Source organism: Chionomys nivalis, chromosome 14, assembly GCF_950005125.1.
Source record: "Chionomys nivalis chromosome 14, mChiNiv1.1, whole genome shotgun sequence".
In the NCBI taxonomy this organism is placed as follows: Eukaryota; Metazoa; Chordata; class Mammalia; order Rodentia; family Cricetidae; genus Chionomys; species Chionomys nivalis.
The window spans coordinates 32,582,705-32,607,049 of NC_080099.1; the positions used below are offsets into that span (position 1 = coordinate 32,582,705).

The window sequence follows — 24,345 nt, forward strand, 5'->3', positions numbered from 1 at the left end:
TTGGGATACTTTAAATGATCATCATGTTCTTAGTGGCTTCTTTCTCATTATTATCAAAATATGACCCTGACTGCCTTCGAGCATAAAAAATAAAGAATACGGAAAAGTTCGAAGTTTGCTAATGGCAATGTGAAAAAACAAAGCATGACGAAAGAGCATAATTAGTAGAAAATGTCATTTAGAAAATGCCAAGGAGAAGGTAATCTTTTTCCAACACAGAAGAAAATTTCATCTGCCTTAGAATCATAATTGAAAAAGATAGGGAGATAGCTAACTTTTAGTCACATAAGAACATAGCAGGTATACAAACTTATTATAAATAATCACCACTGCCGAAGAACTATTTCACCTCAGGAGGTCATGCAGAATGTCAGATCTATAACAATGTCAAGATATCACATTAGAAATAGTGAGTAAAACATTAATGATGAGAGATGTGGTGGTACACACCTGTAATTCTCACACTCAGGGGCAGAGGCAGGAAGAATATCACAGGTTTCTGGCTATCCTGGTCTACCTGACAAGTTCCAGGTTAGTTAAGAACACAGAAGGGCATCTTGCCTCCAAAAAGAAAATAATCAAAAACATGAATATACATGAATTTTCATAGAGTTATTATGAAATTGTTTATTATTAGAAATGTTGGATCATATTGTTGATACCCAGACAATATTCCTGAGAAGCATGTAACTCAACATTTGTTCTTGATAATCACTTAGTATCAAATTTTACTTTCTGATCTTGGGAATGAAAACTGAAGCAGAAATTAGAGGATTAAAGTCAAATCTAGAAGTTGCATACTCTTTTCTTTTTTTTAACACAGAGATACATTTGGCATTAAATTAAAAAAAAAAGATTTAGTCAGCACTTCAGCTTTTGAAAACATAGATTCCAAAGGTGTTTTGTAGCTTGTACATAAAATGAAATAAACCACAAACAGATTTTAGGTATACTGGTTTCATGCTGTTGTAATTATGATAGCACCGTATCATGTTCACTAACTAACCTTTGGTATTGCACATAAACTGTGTACATACTATTATCATCTGATGAATTTTAGACTTACTGATGCCCAGGCCGGCTTTAAAGATAATATGATTTTATTCGTTTGTAATGGGGTTAAGTAAATAAGATGTTTAGGCAGGAATGAGAGCCACATTGGTATTTTTAAAAAAAAAATGAGGTAGTGGAAAAAGAAATTCTTCTCAAGTACAGATTCTCTGGTCTCTACCATAACATGTGCAGCATTTTCAGATTTTTCTCAGTTTTACTGATTTTTATATGAAAAGTAAAATCATGTTATCTTTGATCCAATTACCATGATTTTTGTACAAACCCTGCGTCTTTCAAATGACTAATGGTGTCTGTTTTCCTATACCCAGAAGTCCTGAGCTCTTCCATTATTGTGTATTTCTAAGAGCCAACATTGCTGAGGAATTGCACTCCTCATAGCAAACCTGCAATCATACCGGGGCCTTATCTTTTCCCCACTGCATTCAATACCTTTTGTTTGTTTGTCTGTATGTTTGTTTGTTTGTTTCTGAATAAAGCTTTATGAAAGAACACTAAAACCTTGTGTTCTCTTAAGTGAAGCACTTTGCATATTAGTCATTTTCTGTGTTTGAATTACTACAGCGGATAAAGAAAAAGACACACACTTCTATTTGCTTCCCTAAGCTCCGCTGCATCAAGGAGACCCAACTTATTTTAGAAAAACCCTCAAATACCTGTAGGTAGTATCACAAAATTCAATCCCATCTCCATGTTCTTTAAAGGATCACTGTGGATCATGCCATCAGCCACTATTTCTATTTACCTCGGCTTACCAGAAATCTAAAACAAACTTTCCTTATTGCATGGATTACGAAATGTAAGAAAACTAACCTTTATGACTTCAAGCTAGGTAAATGTCACACGTTTAAACTATTAATGGGAAAAACTTTCATGCATGAAGCCTAAGACACAAAAGGTTTTCAGGATTACACTCAGTCTCCCAAACATCGCAAGGAATAATATATTAATTAAAGCAAAAAACGAAAAACAAACAAACACACAAGAAGTATGAGAACAGGAAACGGCAATTGATAAATCACTTTATATTTGATTGTTCATTCTGTGAATTCAGTCAATAAATATATGCATCAAAGTAGTTGCTGAATCCTCATCAATGTGATTCACTGAAAATAATAATAGAAAAAAAGGTCCTGGATATAGGAAATAAAACAAAAGGCTTCATCAGGTCATTGGATTTGGAAACTGAACATGATAAAAATGCTGATTATAACTGTGCAAAAGCGACACATTTTTTTTTCTCAGAAAGGAGAAAATTTATACAGCTTTGTGTGGTTTATTCCAGTAAGTGAATGTATTTAACATGATTTAAGAATACCACTGGTACACTTCCAGTTTTAAATTGTATTTACATATTTTTCATGATGCTTGAATCTGACACTGGGAGTATTGCTTCTGGTTCCATCATCATTATCAGAGATTTAGACGTAGCTAAAGATGGGACAGGTCTCAAATGCATGCAATGGAAATTGACAAATAAAAGCCCAGCTGAAAGCTTTGTTTATGGAGCAGACTGTCTCCCAATAATCTTTCTTATCAGCTATATTCATCTCTTGGAAATCTACATTAATTCATTCAAAGTAAAGTAAAAAAAATCCTCAAAATTTTAAAGAGGATGAAGCATGTTTTTAATGTAAATCTCGGTGGTAAAAGAACAATTTTTTTTCAATTTCAAAATATGTTTTTAATCAATGCATTATTACATCATTTCTCTTCTTTACATTTTCCCCTCAACTCTTCCCATGTACCTACCTTGCTTCCTCTCACATTTATGACCCCTTGTCCTTTGTTATGCGTTTATGCCAAATACATAAACACAAACTTCTCAGTCCATTTAATGCTAGTTGTTTGGATATAATTTCAGGGAATTTTTTTTACATATGTTTGTGTACTTAAAAATATTTCTTTTACTATTTATGTGTGTGTGTGTGTGTGTGTGTGTAGCTATGAACATGTGAAAAGGAACCACTGGACGTCAGAAGAGATTGTCAGATCCCCTGGAATGGGAATGAGAGGCAGCTGTGAGTTAATCTACATAGGTGCTGGTAAAGGAACATGGGGTCTCTATAAAATCATTATGTACTTTTAGCTGCCGAGCCATCTCTGCAGCCTTTACTTATCTTTTAATGACAGCTATTTCTTATGCATTATGACAGTTATAACTTAGGTATTTTGGAATATTATGTAAAGAACAGCTAATTGTAGCTAGCTACTATATGCCTAACCAAACATAATTTTTTGTGTTTTTTCTGACATTACATTTTTAAATGTTTATCATAACTTCCCTCAGTATTGTTAAACGCTTTCTGAATACATAGCCACACTTTACATTATTAACTCAAATTTTGTTCCTTATTTCTTCAGTAAAGATATTGTTTGTAACTCATCAGTCTGTAGCAGTTTTGCCATCTGTGCTACTGATTTTAATTTAAGAAGCTAAGTTTCACATTACATAACAAATACAACATTTTTAGGGCACAAATCTGTACAAGTTTATTTAGATTCCTCAAAAGTCAGATTACAACCTATTAACTGAAGGTATTGGATTTAATCATTTTTCAGTTCCTAAAACTCCAACTCCCTATAAGACACATTGTCTATATTAACATTGCCAGCAAGAGAGAAATACTTAAAAACCTTTAATTTATTAGTTTATTGAAGTGTGTGTGTGTGTGTGTGTGTGTGTGTGTGTGTGTGATGGGGAAGCTCAGCCAATCACATTTGGCTAGGGTGTGGCCGCCTGGGGCCAGGGAAGAAAGACATGGGAATCCAGGTGTGCTCCCTCTCTTATCTTCGTCTCTTAGCTGCTTGTGGTGCTTGCTGGACCCCGGTCGTGTGAGTTTCCCCATTTTCCAATTATTAAACTAGATCTGTTTTATTGAGATTGTCTGGTTAATTCTAGCTTACCAGTCAACTATGCCCATCATGTGTGTGTGTGTTCATGTGCATGCAAGCGTTGGCCATGCATGGCATTAATATGATAGTCAGAGGCCAATTTGAGGGAGCCAGGTGTTAGGTTGTTTTGTTTTTGTTTTGTTTCAACGATGTGGTCCTGGAAAATCTAACTCAAGTACTCTGGCTTGGAGGCAAGCATCTTTGCCTGATGTGATAGTTTTGTTGACTTGACATATTTAAAAGCACCTTGGGAAAGAGTCTAAAAGAGGTATCATGTACAGTTGGTTGTTCTGTGACATAAACTGTGGGATTTTCTTGATTATGTTAATCTAATCAAGATGTTAAGACAGACTTACCCACTGTAGGTGGCATCATTCCAAGGCACGAAATGCATAATATAAATACATTGTATACATGTATGGAATGACCAAATGATGATTTTTTTAAAGGTAGAAAGTAAGCTGATGAAGAGCATGCATACATGTATATGGTAATTGATTATTCTCTGCCCTGACTATGGATATAACATGAATAGCCATACTGGCCTTCTGACACAGTCCCTCATTACCTACAATGGACCTTACCCTGCAATTGTGAACTAACATAAAACTTTATCTCCCACCTTGATTTTCTCAGAGTTTTTATCATAACAACAGAGAAAGAAACTAGTACACCATCTTTCCGGACCAAGAAACAATTCTAAACGAACAAATTTTTTCATAGACACCTTAAAAAGTTTTTATTTATTCATTATTTTATTACTATGAGTGTTTTGCCTGCATGTATGTATGTCTGTGTACCACATATATGGTTGTTACAGATAGAGGTCAGAAGAGGGCACTGGATATCTTGATACAGAAGACATGTCTGTGAGCTGCATGTGGGTGCTGGGAATTGAACCTGGGTCCTCTGGAAGAGTGATCTTAACTGCTGAGCCATCTCTCCAGCCCCTCTCCTATAAACACCTTCCTGTTTACTTCTTGTGAATATGTGAAAATTTACCTGTTACATATACATTTCTATAGCCATTGCATCTTTGTTGTTTTTCAGCGAGTAAGATGTTTAAATCAGTGTTAAAACTATACAGAGCAGGAACTATAGAGCAAGAGCATCATTAAATGCTGGAGCCACATGGCAAAGTAAGATGGCACAATGGGAAATGAGTAAGGTATGACAGAAGAAAGAGTGAACACTCAGTGGAACAATAGAAGTATCATCCGCTGTACTTATGCCCCTGTGCTCCAGTATTTCTGATTCCATCTTTATGTCACCCGGGTTCCATAAGCCTTTTCTTGATACCCTTCTCCCATCCATGCTTTTTTTACTGGTTTCCTGACTCCTGCGGTCACTCAGATTTAGATATACATATCTAAAGATTCAAATCTGTATCCAACTATGAGAGGAATGCACAACATTTGGCATTTTTCTTACTAGTCTGGGTCACCTCACTCAGTAATGACTATTTCTATTTTCATCCACCTAGTCACAGATTTTATAATTTTGTTTATTTTTAACAGCCGAATAATAAAATACTCAGTTGTGTAAAAGTACCAGATTTTCATTATTGAATCATCATTTGATAGAAATCTAGGTTATTTACAATTCTCACTATTATGAATAGAGTGGTTGTGACAAGGATGAATGATATCTCTCTTGTAGTGTGTAGAATCCTTTGAGAATATGCCCAAGATCGGTATAGCTGGGTCCTGTGGTAGATGTATTTCTAGATTTTTGGGGAACCTCCACATTGTGTATGAGAGGAATAAAAAACATTAAAGACCTTTGAAAAAGCCACATGGGACATACCAATACAGAGCTTTGAAAAATACTTGTACATACATAAAAAGAGTTTAAAAGAAGTTACCTTATAAGGAGGGGATAATGAGGTATCAAAGAGAAAGCCCAATGCCAGATGAAGATTACTTTTTGGGAGTTGTTCATAAATGGATTCCAAGTTTCTACTCAAACATCGCAAGCTATTGTTATCATTCTCACTTGCTTTCCAGAATGTGGTGAAACCCTGAGGAAGACAGCGCATACTTGAGTCAGAGCCTATGGCCGAATCAAGATGTTGTTTCTTACCAGGAAAGTTCATCCCTATTGGCTGGCTTTCATAGTTCTGGAAGGTGCTATGTACACTACCAGAGGAGAAACATCATTACTAATTTTTTTTTATTTGATATAGCCCTAGCTGTCTTGGAACTAGCTCTGTAGATCAGGCTAGCCTTTAACTCACAGAAATCTGTCAGTCTCTGCCTCTCAACTGTTGGGATTAAAAGGCATGAGCCACCTCTGCCCAGCTCATTATCAATCTTATCATATCGTGAACCCTTTAAACTAAAAATGTCTGACCTACCAAGTTATGTCCACTGGTGCAACAGTGACATGAGGACTGGGTATAAGGCCTTCTCCACAAAATTTAGCACTCTTTTTTTTTTTTCTTTTTTTTTTTTTTTTTTGGTTTTTCGAGACAGGGTTTCTCTGTGGTTTTGGAGCCTGTCCTGGAACTAGCTCTTGTAGACCAGGCTGGTCTCGAACTCACAGAGATCCAACTGTCTCTGCCTCCCAAGTGCTGGGATTAAAGGTGTGCGCTACCACCGCAGCACTCTTAACAAGGTCACGAATCTGTGGCCAGGCAGGTATAACCTTTAAGGGAAAGTCTACTGCTATTATTCTGCTAAGCGGACATACTATTAAAGTGATTCCTGATGACGTCCCATTGTACCCATATGTAAATGAATCTCCATGCAACCATCACAGAGGCTTTTTTTTTTTTTTTTTTTTTTGCAGAACTTAGTGATTAGAGGAGCTGCACAATGAGACTGCAGTTTCCAGTCCTAAATGAACATCTAAATTGCACTCCTCTCCACAAAGCTCCAGGATCAGTATGGAAGAGGGATGGAAATATTATAAGAACAAGAGGAAAAGGTTGAATGCAGCAAACAATGTTTTCTGGGTGCAACGGAGAAGGGTACCTGTTAACTCACAGAAGTTGAGACAGCAAGTACAAGAGATGCATAAATCAAGCCAAAAAAAAAAAAAAATACCAGTGGAGATGGAGGTGGACAGGAAGTCTCAACACTACCTTAGGAACTATTGACAATGATGAGTTCTGGGACAATGAGAATCTGGGCGATTTTCAAGGGTGTGGCCCCCAAGAGGCTTCCCAGGTATGTCACCCATACACATACTGGCATCCTTAAATGAATTCAGCGTGGATTTGTTTTTTAAGAGCACATGGAATTGGGGATAGGGAAGAAAATGAAAGTGAGGGAATAGTGGGCGGACTGCATTTAAAGCTCATTATATGGGAATGTGAAGTTCTCAAACAAACAAAACATTGCCTAGAAAGGCTTTGTTAGAGCTGGCAAACTGAGGGAAGAATCTTAAAGAGCAGATAATGCTCAACCATAAACATCTCAGTGTTATGATTAAATGATGAAGGAAAAAATTCTCAGGGGTTGACAGAATGGAGCAGACACATGGACAAGAGGTCATTGAGCAGGCAGGTGCCAAAAGCAATGGTCAGAAAAGAAAGAATTAAAGGAAGAGTCATCTTAGTGGATTAGTTATCTTATGATTTTACAAATGAAAACTCAGCAAGAATTAAAATGACTTGGATATACGGAATGAGGAGAATGGACAGGCCAAATGGAGATGAATGTGAAGTGGGGGTGGTGAGATAGTTTACTAAGAAACGGTAAAAAGCAATGAGTTAAAAGTGTAGACCTGCTAGCGCAGGCAAGGTTGGTGAGATATTCTGTTATTGTAGCACTGAGGAAGCAGAGGTTGAAAAACTGCAGGCTGGAGGCCAGTCTGGTCCACAGAGTGCTTTACTGTGTCAACCCACAAAAAGGACTTGTGTGTGTGTGTGTGTGTTTTCAGATATTTAGCAAAATAGAGTCATCATGTGATACAGTTCTGAAGTTTTAAAAATGCAACATCAATTTGGTGGAATATACCCTATCTTTTTCATGAAGGGTTATTTGAATTAGAAGGAAACAATCCAATTAGATGATCATAATATGAAATGACATTGTGGTTTAGTTTGGTACTACTCCCATGCATTATGAAAGGTATGTCACTGGAATATTCATGTTTATTAGGAACTATGACCAAACAAGCAAGCTAACACTTTTTGTCACGTCAGATTAATATATGTAACCAATACACAATTCTTTTAACACAAACATAAACTGCTTCTTTTAAACAATCACTCTATGGTTTAACCTCTTATTTGAACACACATTTTCAGACTATATATATATATATATGTATATGCATGTGTATATATACATATACTAATATATGCCTACTTGAATTAGGCTTTATTTAATTTGAAAGCTCTACACTAAATGGACTAACTCATGTTTATATTACATATTATCATAAGCAATCAAAACTAAGGCACTCTTGTTACAGCAATTCCAATTTGTGCTATGGTTGCATCCTGCTCAGATTTCTATCACGTTCATTTTCTGACTTGCTAATTCACAAAATATAATAAAGCAAAAATTAGACCTCTCTATATGATCTGTCAATGTTCAAATAAAATAATTGGGGTTACTTAGTAATAACGACAGCTAGAAAATATTTCAGCAAAATAATCACTTTCATAAATGAGTTAAAATGACATTAGCATTTACCTCTGTAAATGCAAATAAATTTACCAGACTAGCAAGAAACATGAGTAATTTGACAAGTATCACAGATTAATGACAAGGTGTAGTTTTTATTTGTTGTTTTACACCTGCTGAAGTGCTTTTATACACGTTAAATAATTAAGGCCTAATATCAACATGTTAGCAGGTGGTATATTCAGGTGAAGAATATGGGGGAATTTGTTAAGGCATAAAGTAGTGGTGGAGGATGAATGATCTTTAAGTATTTATAATCTAAGAAACAACCGTGAAAGGACATAACACAAGGAGCGAGCGCAGTGCTAAGGTGTTGGGGAGGAATGTGGAAAGCAAGAGAATAGACATCACTTCTGTGCTGTGACAGGAGAGACAGAATCTGGAAAAGAATGGGAGCTGTGTGAGTAATTAAAACATGTATGTCTGTGCAGAGTGGTGAGAGTATCTCAGGTCTACAAGAACAAGGACATTCATCCCATTCAACTTATCATAACACTGAAAAACTGCAGCACAGAAAAGGATAGCAGTTAGCTATGATGCCATACATAGTCTAGTTCACTCTAATCTAGAGGATGCTACTGAAGTTTGGAATGTGACAGGGATGACACTCAGCGTTATAACCACTTATCATGCTTAAGGTCCAGGTTTCATTTCTAAGACTTATTTCAAAACCCATTTTTTTAAAAAAAAAATCAGTCATACAAACAAACAAACAAACAACAACAACAACAAAGAGTTCAGGAGATGTTTCTCACACATGCAGAGAAAAGAGTAATTTGGTGATTCTATATATTCAGCAACCCTGAAGTTTCCACCCTTGCTGAACCTTGAAGCTGCTTCATCAATTTTTCATTTCAGTCCCAATGCCAATGAAAGTACTGAAGATTCCACCTTAGCATGTGTGGATGCAATTACAGCACCTTTCTGTTGCCATCACTCTCTTTCCCTTATTATATAGGATTAGATGAGTCCAGTCAGGTTGAGACTAAAAAGTAGCATCATTATTTTCATTTTATTTATTTATGTGTTTTCCTGGCTGTTTATTACTCAGGATTGAACCATGAGTCCTGTGCATGGTGGGAAAACACAAGTGAGTTATATTGTCAGTCTTGTGTGTCTTCATTTAAAAGCAAGCCTCAGCTCTCGTTAAATGATTTCATCCCAAACTTAAATCTAAATGTTTTATAATAATATATCATTCTGAATTACATTAAACATACAAATGTCACAATGACCAGTAACATATATTTCTAGAGTAGGATTGCATGTCTCTCTGACTATTTTATATTATGAGTATATGTGGTCAAATTAGGTTTGTGAAGCTTTGAAGTAAAGTTGTTCATATAATAATCTAATGTACTCAACAATCCTTTACTGATAAACTTTAAGCTTGCCCGTGATACCCAGCACTGAAGAAGCTGAAGCAGGAGGTCTTATGCAAGTGCAAAGTCTCCCTAGGCCACCCAGTAAGTTTTAGATTTCCGGGGTAAAAAGACTAATGCTCTTTCAAAGGGCTTTTGTTCAAGGAAAATTTAGTAAACAATGATGAATGTTTTTCATAAAAAGCTATAGGTTGATGAGTAGCCTCAGACAGACTTACAGTGTACTTGGAGTCTAAAATAAAATCTAAATCTCATCACAAACCCACACACACACACACACACACACACACACAAGATGTTCATTTCCCTTACTGAGTTTTTAATGTGGTTCATGTCAGGTATATTTATTTTCTCTTGATCTATTATTAAAATAGCAAAACATCTTAATTATGTTGAAATGAGAGCAACATGACATAATATAAAAAGGAGAGGAGTCTTTGGTCATCTTGGAAATGATCAGGTTATAAACCCTGCAAAGCCATCCATCTTTGAAAATGGTAGTAAGCATGATGTGTCCACATGACTAGTGTTCCTAATGATGCTTGCAGGCCGGACAAGTGTCTTCAATTCCACCTGCTCTGGATGTTACTGCCCCAGAAGATGAATTTGGATCTGCAGAGCCTATTTTCTAAATGGCTGCTGTGGGCCTAGCAAGGCAGATGCTAGAGTTATTCACTCTGGTAGCATGGGAACTTAGCTATTCTTGACTAATGAAGAAATGCATTGTTTTCCCACTATATCAAGAAACAACTTTCCATGCAAATTCTAGAAAATAATTAATTTGGTTTTAACAGATGATCTGTAAGCAATGCTTGGCCAGTGCTTTACTTCTGGAGGTCGTAATGAAAGTGAGTTGTGGGGGCCATGTACCTGCCTTTCAATTTTAACATTTAGCAATGAAAGACTCTAAGATCATGACCATCAGGTTTCCATTTCACATTTGTACATTTTAGATAATAGCAATATCTAAGCTTTCGAGATGCTATGGAGAGAAAATGATGAGATAAATGATAAGTAATATATACAAAGCATTTTGAAGAGTATTCAGCAGAAAGTAAGCCTCCTGGAAGCATTTGGTACCATATGTCTTGCTGTCATGAACCCTAACCCCCACTATACACACATCATTTTATCTTTCTGGTCCAAAACCCCCTTTGACGTTATGAGAATTGACAGTTATATTTTAAGTTTGAAGGAAATTGCATCCATTGTCTAATAACAAAAGAATGGCAACCCTCATTAGAGAGAGCTGTATCACACTGGCTCCTTAAAGGTCCCATTGCAAACCAGCGCTATTCTAGTTCTCAGGGGTTAATGCTAAATAGGTGAATTTCACAAACGAAATGCTAGCGAATAAAGTGACAACCTAGGGTCGACAGCGTGATGGCATCAGACCTCCTTGGGAGAAAGACTCATAATAACAGTGTTTGCACTGAGAGAAAGAGCTGCCAGGTGACACTGCTGTTACTAGATATGAGCAAATGAGGCTTGCATTATTCAGGGACTCATTCCATTTAAATGGTGGCGAAATTGTCTGAAATCCCCCTTTATATCCTGTAAAGATCAGACACATTATGAATGTCAAAACAGCATTAGGTAACCCCTTCCAAGCATCAAAATAACTATTTGGAATGAAGAAAAGTTGTGCAACGCTCAGGAAAGCAAAGAACACAATTCTGTGTTGATGTTTGGGGATGAAAAGGCATAAGGTGTCATGCCAACATAAAAACACCCAGAAAAAAAAATACTCCTTTCATAAGAGCCAGGGAAGATGAATTTAAGTGCTCCAAATGGGACACCACCCACATAATCACTGTGTCATGAAGGTGAAGCTAACTGCAATGTGTGTTCAATGCGGCCGCATGCCTTAGCAGTTGCATCATTGACTGTCATTATTTCGGAATCATCAAAGTCGGATGGCTCTAAAACTCTGAAATGTTTACTCTGAAAACTTAATTGCAGTGGCACAGCTACCCATTGACCCAGAAAATGCCGTGTGATTTTATGATAATGCCTGGTAATTATCATAGTCCAAGCACTTTACCTAATTATGTGATATGACTTTTTAAAAACTCTGCTGCTCATAAATCATTTTCTCACTTAGAAACCACCAGTATTTCAGTGAAGTAAATTACAGCACAATCTTTTGCTCCAGTTTTAATAGTACATTGCAGGAAAATACGCTATACAGAAAGAATAAGGAGAGAAAGAGAAAAAAGAGAAAAAGTTTTAGGATCATTATGGGTCTCAGCCATATATAGTCCAGAAATATATGTAGGTCAGAAATGGCTCCTGACTTGATTACACACAACTAAGAATGTAATTATTCAGAATTTGTTCACAGAACACCAAAAAGGGAGTCATACTTGAACTCTAAAGATAAAAGGTTCTGAAGAGCAGAATACTCCCCATATAGGTGATGCCTTGATCATCTTGAAAGCAAATACTGATCTGTCCAAGAAAGTCATAAAAGCTGTCTTCTTGCCCTACTTTTTGAACAATAGCAGTGAAGTTTGTCTTCAAATCTAAGTACTTTGCTTAGGTCAATTAAACCATCTTTGTGAACAAATGCATTTCTTCCCAGGATTAGTAAATTAATGAGGAAACATATAAAAATAATAACAATTTTGGGGGGATTATAGTCTTGTATATTTCTGAATTTTCCTGAAGATATTTTACTTAGTTTAAGAATGATCTAACTGGACATGGTGGCACATGCCTTTAATCCCAGCATTCGGGAAGCAGAGGTAAGCAGAGTCGTCTCTATGAGTTCGAGGTCAGTGTGGTCTACAGAGTGAGTTCCAGGACAGCCAGAGCTACACAGTGAAACCTTGTTTCAAAAAAAAAATCTAAAAATCATAGACTGACACCTCAATAAAATTGTTACAAATATTGGGAGGTGAAAAGAATTTTAATAGCATTTCAAATTTTAAAATACTTGTCTACACTGAAAAAAAAAACAGAGCAATTCACACTCTTCTTTAATTAACAACTATCCTGTCTATGGAAACATATTCTGGAACCGCACTATGAAGGGCTGTTGCCACAGGCAGCGGCTGCCATGTCACACTCAGCAGGAATCACACCTTCGATGGAGCACGGCCATGAACTCTATGGCAAACTCTATGTAAATAAAAGTTCACAAATGTATAGCCCAGCAAGTAGCTGCTTTTAAGAAAATAAAGTGTTTTTAGCCGTGTTTTTCTTTAGAAAGAGGAATGATTATTACATCTAATTCATAGTAAGCAGAATATGCACTTCAACTTTTCAACTGTGCAAGCAATGTTGGCTGATTACAAAACTGCTCTGCCATTAGTGACATTTTAATTATATGTCTCCAGAAAAATATTATGATTCTCTATGTTAATTTTGTTATATGGTTTATAAGTTTCTATGTACATGTTCCAGTAAGTGTGGCAAAATAATAAACTATGCAAAAGACACACACACACACACACACACACACATATATATATATACATATGAAATTGTAAGCCAATGGCCATGAAGTTTTTAGTTCAAATTTGACTCAGCTTTCTAGGTAAATAGTTAGCTATAAATGTTCTTATTTAGGAACAGTTGTAGTCACCAATTACACAGAAAAATATGGTCTTTCATGGGGAAACTTTGTCTATGTTTTGAAAAAAAGAGATGGATTTATATCTGTAAGATTTTTTCTATGGATATAAGTCAACATTCTTATTCAAACAATTTCAATGATTCAGCTTATTCAATTTACTGTACTAGAAGAAAGTTTTCTGTTTTGTGAATTATCTGTGAAACGTTGAGATGAGTATGGTTCCCAGACATCGACTTCGACATGAGTCAAAACCTGAATCCATATGGTGATTGCTAGGTCTTAGTAACTGGTTTCGAAAGAAAAAAATGAATTAAAGGAAGAAAATAAAGTTCAGGATCTAACACTCATTTGGAGTGTAAAAGACACTAATATATTAAATGTAAAAGGATGATTTAACTACAATAATTTCTATTTTAAGATAATTCATGGAGTAAAAAGCTAAGAACACATTATTTGCTATTCAACAATTCAATTATTTATTTACCTGGGTCGTATCTCTTAAATACACTGATCATACAGCTAATAAATACCAGATCATTGTCTTTATTATTGTTTTATAGCTTTCTGAAATATTGGATTATTAAGATTACATCACCCTCATGGATAACACAAAAGGATAAAATAGCACACTGAGGAAATTTTTAACAGGACATTCTCTGTTCCTTATTTATTTTGTTTATTCAATCATTCATTTAAATCATAAATGTATTTTCTTTCTATATTCTTCCCCAAAATACATAGTCATATTTCAATAGAAAACTATTTGAAAGGATATTCCAAATCATAAAACTACCATGCTGTAGCAGCAAAAGTTAAAGTTTTGAAATTAAAAGACAAATATTTGAAAAGGTCACAACACTTTTCAGATCACACAATATAACAATTCCCATCATGTCACTGCTCTCCACTGTTCCCCTTACAATACCTTTTTTCCCTCTTGGCACATTTCCTCACAATGATTCTAGTAAAGATAAATAAGTTTTAACTTCAAAGTCAAATATCACATCTCTCCATATCAGTTCAGCTGAGAACTGGCTGACTCATGAGTTGGTACATTTCTTAAGTTGACAAATACTACTGAGGAGAAAGACTTGTATTTAATGGCAGAAGGAAAAGATTCTTATATGGGACATCAAAAAGCCCCTGATGTCCTTAACTCAGAAGAGAGAAGGGAAAGGCCATGGTTTAACATACCCTGTGACCTGAGACACTGCCACTGTCCCTCCTATAAATGTGAGTCTATTCAGGAACCTTGAGCTTGTGCAGTTGGGCAGAAGGCAAAAATTCCAACCATTCAATATTCTTCTCTACAGTGTATTCTGAAAAATGATTGGACAACATCCAAGGCTTTCAACATATGATTCTAGAAGTAACATAATGGAGGTGTATATATGAAACTGTTGGAAGGATGTACTTACCAAATGGGTTATGAGATTTAATATAGAGATTCTGATATCCAAGCAAGGTCATCTTGTTGGAACTCTTGGGACTTGCCTCCAACTTTCAGTGAATGATAACATGATTATATAAAGGAATACGTACTTCATATTAATCCTTAGGAAAATTAGGCTTTCTCATTATTTACCATTATTTATTGACATATTTCCAAAGCTCAAAATATTTTATTACACATGTAGTTGAACACATAATTCATAATTGTATAGTATAGAAAATAAACTTTTTGGTATTGTCCTCAGCACTTCATGATGCAAAATTATTGACAAACATCATTAGAAAAATAATAAAATAGTCCTTCGATATTAAAATTCTTATTAAAAAACATTAGATCAAAGGGAGGATTATGACTCCATCAATGCATAGATGAGTTAGACATGAATGAAATGAATTGTCCTGACTTTATCAATAAATCAAAATATTTGATCTCCCATCTCTTATAATAAATCAAAATACTTGGAATCTGAAGGTCACAGTTTGTCATAGGTCAATTGCAAAAGATAAAATGCATTCATATTTTCTCATTATTTGGCAGTTTCTGATGATCGGACATGTAAAACAATGTACATCCAGGACAGAAGCATCACTGCATACTTACCAGGTGATTTTTATGCCACTTTGTTGAATGCAGATTAATATATTTGGGCTTTTTTATTGCTTGAGTAGAAAGTGCTCATTACTTATCATTTATCATATAGAAAATTAAAAACAAACAAAAAAGTTTTCTTAAATGGCAGACATCACACTGTGGTTGTGGTGGATTTTCTCAAGATGGTCTTCTGTGGTTTTGGTGCAGTGGGAGGAGGCACAGTTGCAGGTGTGGGAGGGGGAAAGCTGTTACTGTGGCTTATTCCCAGTCCCCCATTTTCTAATGGGAAAGTGGGGAGATGAGGTGGAGGAGGGAAGGGAGGACCTTGGTGAGGGAGCTTTCCAGGTGGATGGACTGGTTCACTGTGCAAATGGACCTCCCTGTTCTTTATGTGATAGCGGCTCTCACAGTCAGGACAATACCCATGGTATTGTACTTTTTCATTGAACCGAACTCGTTCCCGAGGCCCTGCTTGGGGACTCCTGTCCTTTTCAGGCCTGTGCATCAGAGACTGCCCTGGAGCCTTGTCCAAGTTACTATTCGGTAGGCAGCAGATGTCTCCGTTGGGAATTTTGTTGGGTCTACCTGATAGGCCTCCATTCCGGAGAAGGGTGCCGTTGGTCTTGACCGGATTGACAGTTGGTACCACTCTTGGAGGCTCTTCACACTTCACAGGTGTCAACCGTGGAGGAGGCGGTGGGGGGTTTGGCTTTCTCAGAACCGTGAGGATAGCAGATGGATGGGCTGGAGGTTTAATGAGGGGGGCATTGGCCTGCACTTTGATCTTCTCTATGCTGGAAGCTGTTGTGCCGCTGGAGCTGCTGTTCAGAGTGTCTGTTTTGGAGCTGTCGGTCATCTCATCCTCCAGCTGCAGGTCAGAAGTCAGGGTATCAATCTGGTCAACCACCTGGTGGAAAGGACAAGGTAATGGTGTTGAAGAGCAACCGGAAGCAAGACACACATAGAGCTACTCTTTTCTGGCCAGTTTTGGTGTTAAACAGAAGCACTGACTGATTTTGAACTGGTAACACCAAAGCTACCTCAAGATTTTAGTCAATAGTTCACTTTCTTATTTAGCTTCTCTAGGATCACAAATTATATGTTCAATGTCCTTTATTGATGGCTAGAAACCAATTATGAGTGAGTACATCCCATGTTCCTCTTTTGGGGTCTGGGATACCTCACTCAGGATAGTGTTTTCTATTTCCATCCATTTGCATGCAAAATTCGAGAAGTCATTGTTTTTTACCGCTGAGTAGTACTCTAATATGTATATATTCCACATTTTCTTCATCCATTCCTCCATTGAAGGGCATCTAGTTTGTTTCCAAGTTCTGGCTATTACAAACAATGCTGCTATGAACATAGTTGAACAGATACTTTTGTCATATGGTAGGGCATCTCTTGGGTATATTCCCAAGAGTGGTATTACTGGATCTTGGGATAGGTTGATCCCAAATTTCCTGAGAAATCGCCACACTGATTTCCAAAGTGGTTGCACTATTTTGCATTCCCACCAGCAATGGATGAGTGTGCCCCTTACTCCACAACCTCTCCAGCAAAGGCTATCATTGGTGTTTTTGATTTTAGCCATTTTGACAGAGAAAGTGAACCCAAAGAAAAATGTATATTCATCCGCCTGGATAGGGGAAGTAGACAAGATTGCCTGGCAAAAGCTGGGAACTTGCGGGTGAGGTGGCATGGGGCTAAGGGGAAATGGGGTGAGAAACGTGAGAAGGGGAGGATGGGAGGAGCTTGGGGGAATGGGATGGTTGGGATATAGGAAGGGTGGATACGGGAGCAGAGAAATATATATCCTAACTAAGGGAGCCATCTTAGGTTTGGCAAGAGACTTGACTCTAGAGGGGCTCGCAGGTGTCCAGGGAGATGTCCCCAGCTGGTACCTTGGGCAACTGAGGAGAGGGAACCTGAAATGACCCTATCCTATACTGATGAATATCTTGCATATCACCTTAGAACCTTCATCTGGCGATGGATCGAGATAGAGACAGAGACCCAATTTGGAGCAACGGTCTGAGCTCTTAAGGTCCAAATGAGGAGCAGAAGGAGGGAGAACATGAGCAAGGAAGTCAGAACCACAAGGGGTGCACCCACCCACTGTGACAGTGGAACTGATCTATTGGGAGTCCACCAAGGCCAGCTGGACTGGGACTGAATAAGCATGGGTTGAAACTGGACTCTCTGAACATGGCGGACAATGAAGGCTGATGAGAAGCCAAGGACAATGGCACTAGGTTTCAATCCTAATACATGAACTGGCTTTGTGGGAGCTTAGCCTGTTTGGATGCTCACCTTCCTGGACCCAGATAGAAGTGGGAGGACCTTGGTCTTCCCGCAGGGCAGGGAATTTGGACTGCTCTTCAGTATCGAGAGGGAGGGGGAATGGAGTGGGGGGAGGAGAAGAGTGGGGATAGGGGGAAGGGAGTGGGGGGAGGGGCAATATGTGGGAGGAGGGGGAGGGAAATGGGAAACGGGGACAGGTGGAAATTTTAATTAAAAAAGAATAAAAAAAAGATTTTAGTCAATAAATTTAGAGAGAGTGACCATCACACCCAGTACTAAATCTCATAACCCTGAAAAGTAATATGAATTTTTCTTCTTGATTCATCTATCACCACCAAAGGGTAGAATCAGATTAAAAAAATATGGCCAATATTTAAAAATAAAAGGATGAAACCACATTTGATTTAGCATTTAGAAAGTTCCAAAGCATCACTTCCACACTGAAAAATGATCTGAACAGTTTGGATAATGGCTGGACTTTTAATAAAATGACAGTCCTTTCTTAGGCCCTGCGGTGATGTGAATGAAAACAACCACCATAAGCCCATAGGGAGTGGAACTGTCAGAAGGTGTGACCTCGCTGAAGTACATATGGATTTGTTGGAGGAAGTGTGTGTCAATGGGAGTGCCTTTGAGGTCTCAGGAGTTCATGCCAGGCCCAGTGTCTCTTTCTCTTCCTGCAGCAGATCTGGATGTAGAACTCTCTGCTACCTGGCAAGCACCATGCCTGCTTGCATGCCACCATGACTCCTACCATGATAACAGATTAAACCTGTGAACTGTAAGCCAGACCCAATTAAATGCTTCCTTATAAGAGTTGCTGTGGTCCTGGTGTCTCTTCACAGCAGTAGAAACCGTAACTAAGGCAGCACCCCGAACATGCTGAGGATAGCCAAATGAGGCCAAGCATAAAATCATAAGCTCACTTAAAATATTTTGGACATTTTGTGTTTTATTTTTCTTAATTCATCATGCAGTTCTTGAATGTGAATTTTGAAGATGACAAACACTGTCTAAATCCAAAAGATTCTAGCCTAAAACTTCACTCTTAACACAGAAAATCCCTTCAGATCCTTAGTTCCAAATATTTCCTCTTTTTATTTCCTTTAACTAAATCTTTAGGCCATCCTTTAAACTCTCATAATTGTCAATTTACTTCCCACCACAGAACGTTTGTACACACTAATAGTTCTTTATGAAATGCTCACCCCACATACATCTTTTGAGCAAATCAATGCCCACAGATCTTAAAAAAAAAAGAAGAAAACTTAGTTCAGGAGTCAATCATCATGGAAAACTTTCCACTGCTCCAGTAACTGGATGTCACATTAATTTAGTAAATATTTCAAAATAACTATTTTTTTCATTCAAAAAATGAAAATAATTTTAAATACATGTTGAATAGCAACATGAGTATTGAAATATTATTTTTCATGTAGACTCTGTCTATTCTCAGTGACTGTAGGTATTTGATTATTGCTCCCTGTAGTATTCTAAGTAGTGAGTAGTACCTATGGGGGCTCAGAAAATATTTGCTAATAAATGCTCTGAGGATTGTTCTTTTGGGTCAAATTGTGCAAAAGAATTTTACCTCTGATTGCTACAGGTGACATAATTTTATAACTTCCTCAATTACTGTAAAAGAAATATTTTAGCAGAAACTTACTCATAAAAGACCATATGGTTACTGACATGTTCTCTAGTTCTTAGTCAGATATGTAGAAACTGTAGTTATGGAAGGTTAATAGATACAAGAGATAAGGAAACTATCTTGAGTCATTGGGCTGTGTTCTATTTCCACTGCAAAGGTAACTATCCCTAGTCTTTAGTCAATTAAATTTTCACACCAAATTAAAACCTCACATATTATGAAAAACACGAAACTGATGGGAAATTACTCACAGAAGCCTGAAGTTTTGATAATTCCTGACTGTTCTTTATCTCTACATTTTCATTTCCTGCATGTTTATTAAGGCAAAAATAATAAAATGCAAAAACCACCACTGCGCTCATGGAACAAGGAACCTAGTGGGAAGGTCTGACAACAACATGATCTGAGATTTCTTAAAGTAGCAATAGTAAAAGCATGACTTCCAAATGCTCAGCAGCATGTTAAACATGTCAAGGGTACCGAGACCCCTTGAGACAGGAGGGTGCAGCCCTCCTGAGACTTGAGACAGATCTATTTGGCAGAAGAGCAATGGTTCAAGCATGCTTTCAGAAAGAGCTGAGACAGAGAACAGAATCTGGGTGCTCTACAGGAGACCTTCCTGCTGAAGAGCCCTCAGGAACAGGGGACGGAGAGTGAACTGGCAGCTAAACTGTGAGTGTGTTGCGAGAAAGTGCCACACATTTCAAAATCAGCCCCAGAAGTGAGAGGAGCAGGATTCAAAGAGACAATGTGTTAATATATATTTTTATAATAGAACTGCATTCTAGCTAAATCACATAGAGTGTCAAACAGAAAAAAATAAATCCTTTCTCAACATACCTCAGTGAAGCTATAGTACACAGAAAAAGAATTATAAAACATTTAGAATAGCAAAAAAAAATCAAGTATCATACAACATCAAAAATTAGGAAAATAGAGCATGAAAGGACTGTTTGAGCAGAGCAGAAGACAGAAATAAGAGATTACAATGAGGAGTACCTATAAAAAAGTACAGCTGAATATATTTGAAAATATAATAATGAAACCTATTATTTTGCACACTAAAATTAATGAATTGAAAATTAGCAAACATCGGCTTTTAAACAAATTATAAATACCTCGACTATTTAGAAATGATGTCATATTGAATAAAAAGGATGGAATTTTATTATAGTTTAATATTAGGTTAAGCTGAGAGAAGTGGATGTTTTCCTTTACTGAAGGAAAATAGGAGATTATACTGTTAAGATAAGGTTGATGATTTATACTAATAGCACACTCAAGTCTTTCATAAAGAAAGAAACATCATGGCCTCAATTCAAACTTAGGCAATTAAATGAATGAAACAATTTAAACGAAGTTAATATCCATGCAAGAACACCCACAGACATAACAAAATTGGGAGAAGGAAGCTTATAAGCAAGTAATTTACATAATGCACACATAATTTATTAAGAATATGAAAACCCTCAATCTTAATAGAAATTGGAAATATATGCACTAAAGAAAAGGGATATAGAATTTAATGTCGATTTCTTAGTCAGGGAGAATACAGGTTTTTCTACATTATTTATTTATTTATTTATTTATTCCTCGTGTCTTTCACATAATGCCTCCTGAGCCTACTTGTCCTCTGCAAAAAAAATAAATAAAAAATAAAAATAAAACAAGATAAAATTTAAGAAATAAAAAGGAAGAAGGGGAAAAAAATCTCACCATAGAAGCTGTAGTGTGACCATGTGAGTGAAACAAGAAATCCCTTCATCCATACACTTTTACATGTTGGCATTTATTGCAAAGAATCATTGGTCTGGTTCAAGGCCCCTATTCTCTGCTGCACGATTGATGCTGGGCCCTCACTGGGACTCTTCCTGGACATCCCTTTTCTACCCTGTGTCTTGGAGATCCTGCAGTCCTGGGTCCATAGGAGAGATATAACCCCTGTCCCCATCCCTATACTCCAACAGATCACAGATAGGGTGAATAATGGGGTGGGCCAACACATAACCTGGTTCTGGGCCTGGGGATTTGCAGAGCTGATCAGCCGACCAGCTCTTGGCATCCTCCTTACCAAGGTAAGCTCTCCAACATGGCCCTGGCTAGTTCACTCCTTTCATTCATGAGGAAATGAACAAATTGCAAGGCCAGGTCTCTGGCTTTCATGTCTTCCAGGTGGGTTTTCCCATACCTACACCTTCAAGGCCAGGTCTACTGTGTTGCTCAATCAAGGTGGGGGGCCCACTCTTCTGATGGCTGCAGCTGATGAGGGGCAGGAACAGCTCAAGAATATAGTTTTTTTTTTTTTTTAAATGTAAAGTGCTGGTTGTGATTTGAGTGAACAAGAAACTTACACTTTGCTAACACAGAAAAAAAATATCAATTTACAATATTATTGTCAATATCTTACAAACTAGGTAAAATACATCTTTGGTACAGCTCTTTTATTAACAAACTCCAGCTGATTCCAGGAAAACTAACATGGAAACCCATAACAGTTTTCTTTGCAGGACTTTCTTTTGATTTGTTATAGTTCAAATTATATATATATATAAGCAAATAAATATAAGTGGAAAAACTAGTGATAACCTAAATATCCATTAGTGAGTGACTGATTAAGAAAAGCATAGAGTAGAATAAATGAATTCACAAACGGAGTAGCAAAATTGCATAAAAAATTTTTTCTTTGTAAGACTCTGTGACTAAGAAGAGTCAACACAACAAAGAAAACACCAGATTCTAAGAAAGAGAGAATGACCTCTGGGAAGCAATATAAATGTAATAGGAAGGTCTGAGAAGATAGCTCAGCTGGTGATAGGCTTCTCTCACGAGGATGATGTTCTGAGTTCAGTCCCTCAGAAACCCACCCACATATAAAGCTCAGCCATCCAGGCTGGCTGAATTATGTGAGAGATCCTTTCTTAAGAAGTAAGATGGATTCACCCTCTTATTTAGCTTCTTTAGGATCACAAATTATAGACTCAGTGGCCCCTATCCATGGCTAGAAACCAATTATGAGTGAGTACATCCCATGATCTTCTTTTTTGGGTCTGGGATACCTCACTCAGGATAGTATTTTCTATTTCCATCCATTTGCATGCAAAATTCGAGAAGTCGTTGTTTTTTTACCACAGAGTAGTACTCTAATGTGTATATATTCCACACTTTCTTCATCCATTCTTCCATTGAAGGACATCTAGGTTGCTTCCAGGTTCTGGCAACCCAAGGAAAAACATATAGTTATCCTCCTGGCTGTGGGAAGTAGACAAGATTGCCGGGCAAAAAATTGGAAGCTTGGGGGTGGGGTGGGAGGGGGTAAGGGGAGATGGGGAGAGAAAAGTGAGAAGGAGAGGATGGGGGAACCTTGGGGAAACGGGATGATTGGGGATAAAGGAAGGTTGGATAGGGGAGCAGGGAAGCACATATCTTAGTTAAGGGAGCCACCTAAGGGTTGGCAAGAGACTTGAACCTGGAGTGGCTACCAGGTGCCCAGAGCAATGTCCCCAGTTAATTCCTTGGGCAGCTGAGGATAGGGATCCTGAAATGACCCTATCCTATAGTCATACTGATGAATATCTTGCATATCACCATAGAACCTTCATCTAGCGATGGATGGAGATAAGAGACGGAGACCCACACTGGAGCACCAGACTGAGCTCCCAAGGTCTTAATGAGGAGCAGAAGTAGGGAGAACATGAACAAGGAAGTCAGGACCACGAGGGGTGCACCCACCCACTGAGACAGTGGGGCTGATCTATTGGGAGCTCACCCGCCAGCTGGACTGTGACTGAAAAAACATGGGATAAAACCGGACTCTCTGAACACGGCGGACAATGAGAGCTGATGAGAGGCCAAGGACAATGGCACTGGGTTTTGATCCTACTTCATGTTCTGGCTTTGTGGGAGCCTAGACAGTTTGGATGTTCACCTTCCTAGACCTGGATGGAGCAGGGAGGACCTTGGACTTTCCACAGGGCAGGGAACCCTGACTGCTCTTCGGACTGGAGAGGGAGGAGAAGAGGAGTGGGGGGAGCAGGAGAGGGGCGGGAGGAGCAGGAGGGAAATGGGAGGCGAGGAGGAGGCAGAAAATTTTTTTTTCAATAAAAAAAAGAAGTAAGATGGAGAGTGACTAAGGAGACACCGGACATTGACCTTTCTTTGGCTTCCACACCAATAAACACACACAGGGAGATATATACACACACACACACATGCACATATACATGAACATGTAAGCACACATAAACACACAAGTGATGGGAACCCTAAAGAGTGTTGAGAATCATGAAGGTCAAACGAAGTAACATTATTTAGCATCAGGATAAATAATACTGTTGGGATAGTAATACTACAGAAAGACATACCACAGATTTAAAGCAACCCTTCATCTAATTACAATAACACTCTGCACAGATAGAAAATAATCTTGCAATGCATATGAAAACTCAGATATATGTGATTATCCAAAGAAATGCTGAGCAAAAACAATAACGCTGGTTACTCAAAAATACCTTTCTTCAAAGTGCACTACAGAGTTGTGGTAAAGCATAGAGTAACATATTGCTCTCCTCTAAAGCAGACACAGAGAGAGTAGAATGGGATTAAGCACCCAGAAAATAAACCTGTACATTTATTCTTCAACAAAGATTATGGACAAAAATTTCTGACCTGCCCAGAGATGAACTTTTGTTTAAAAATGGCTCCCAATGTGGGATTATATCTCAGTCCATATAGCAAGAGACTGTTAATCTCAGGGTTGTGGACCCAAGCCACATGTTGGGCAT

At 37.6% G+C, this 24,345-nt stretch overlaps 1 protein-coding gene across 2 annotated transcripts in view; it reads right to left on the minus strand.

Annotated features, from left to right (window-relative positions):
- The window catches only part of Prr16 (proline rich 16), a 266,413-nt gene that overhangs the window by 82,950 nt on the left and 159,118 nt on the right, over nucleotides 1–24,345 (minus strand). The window contains exon 2 of one of the 2 annotated variants that reach the window (XR_009058302.1): nucleotides 15,619–16,516. Coding sequence is in view for 1 of the 2 variants with exons in the window: in XM_057788896.1 (XP_057644879.1) it covers nucleotides 15,761–16,516 (756 nt within the window). In the remaining variant the exon portion in view is untranslated. Of the gene's footprint in view, nucleotides 1–14,112; nucleotides 16,517–24,345 lie in introns of those variants that run through there. The other variant, XM_057788896.1, reaches the window with a different exon arrangement.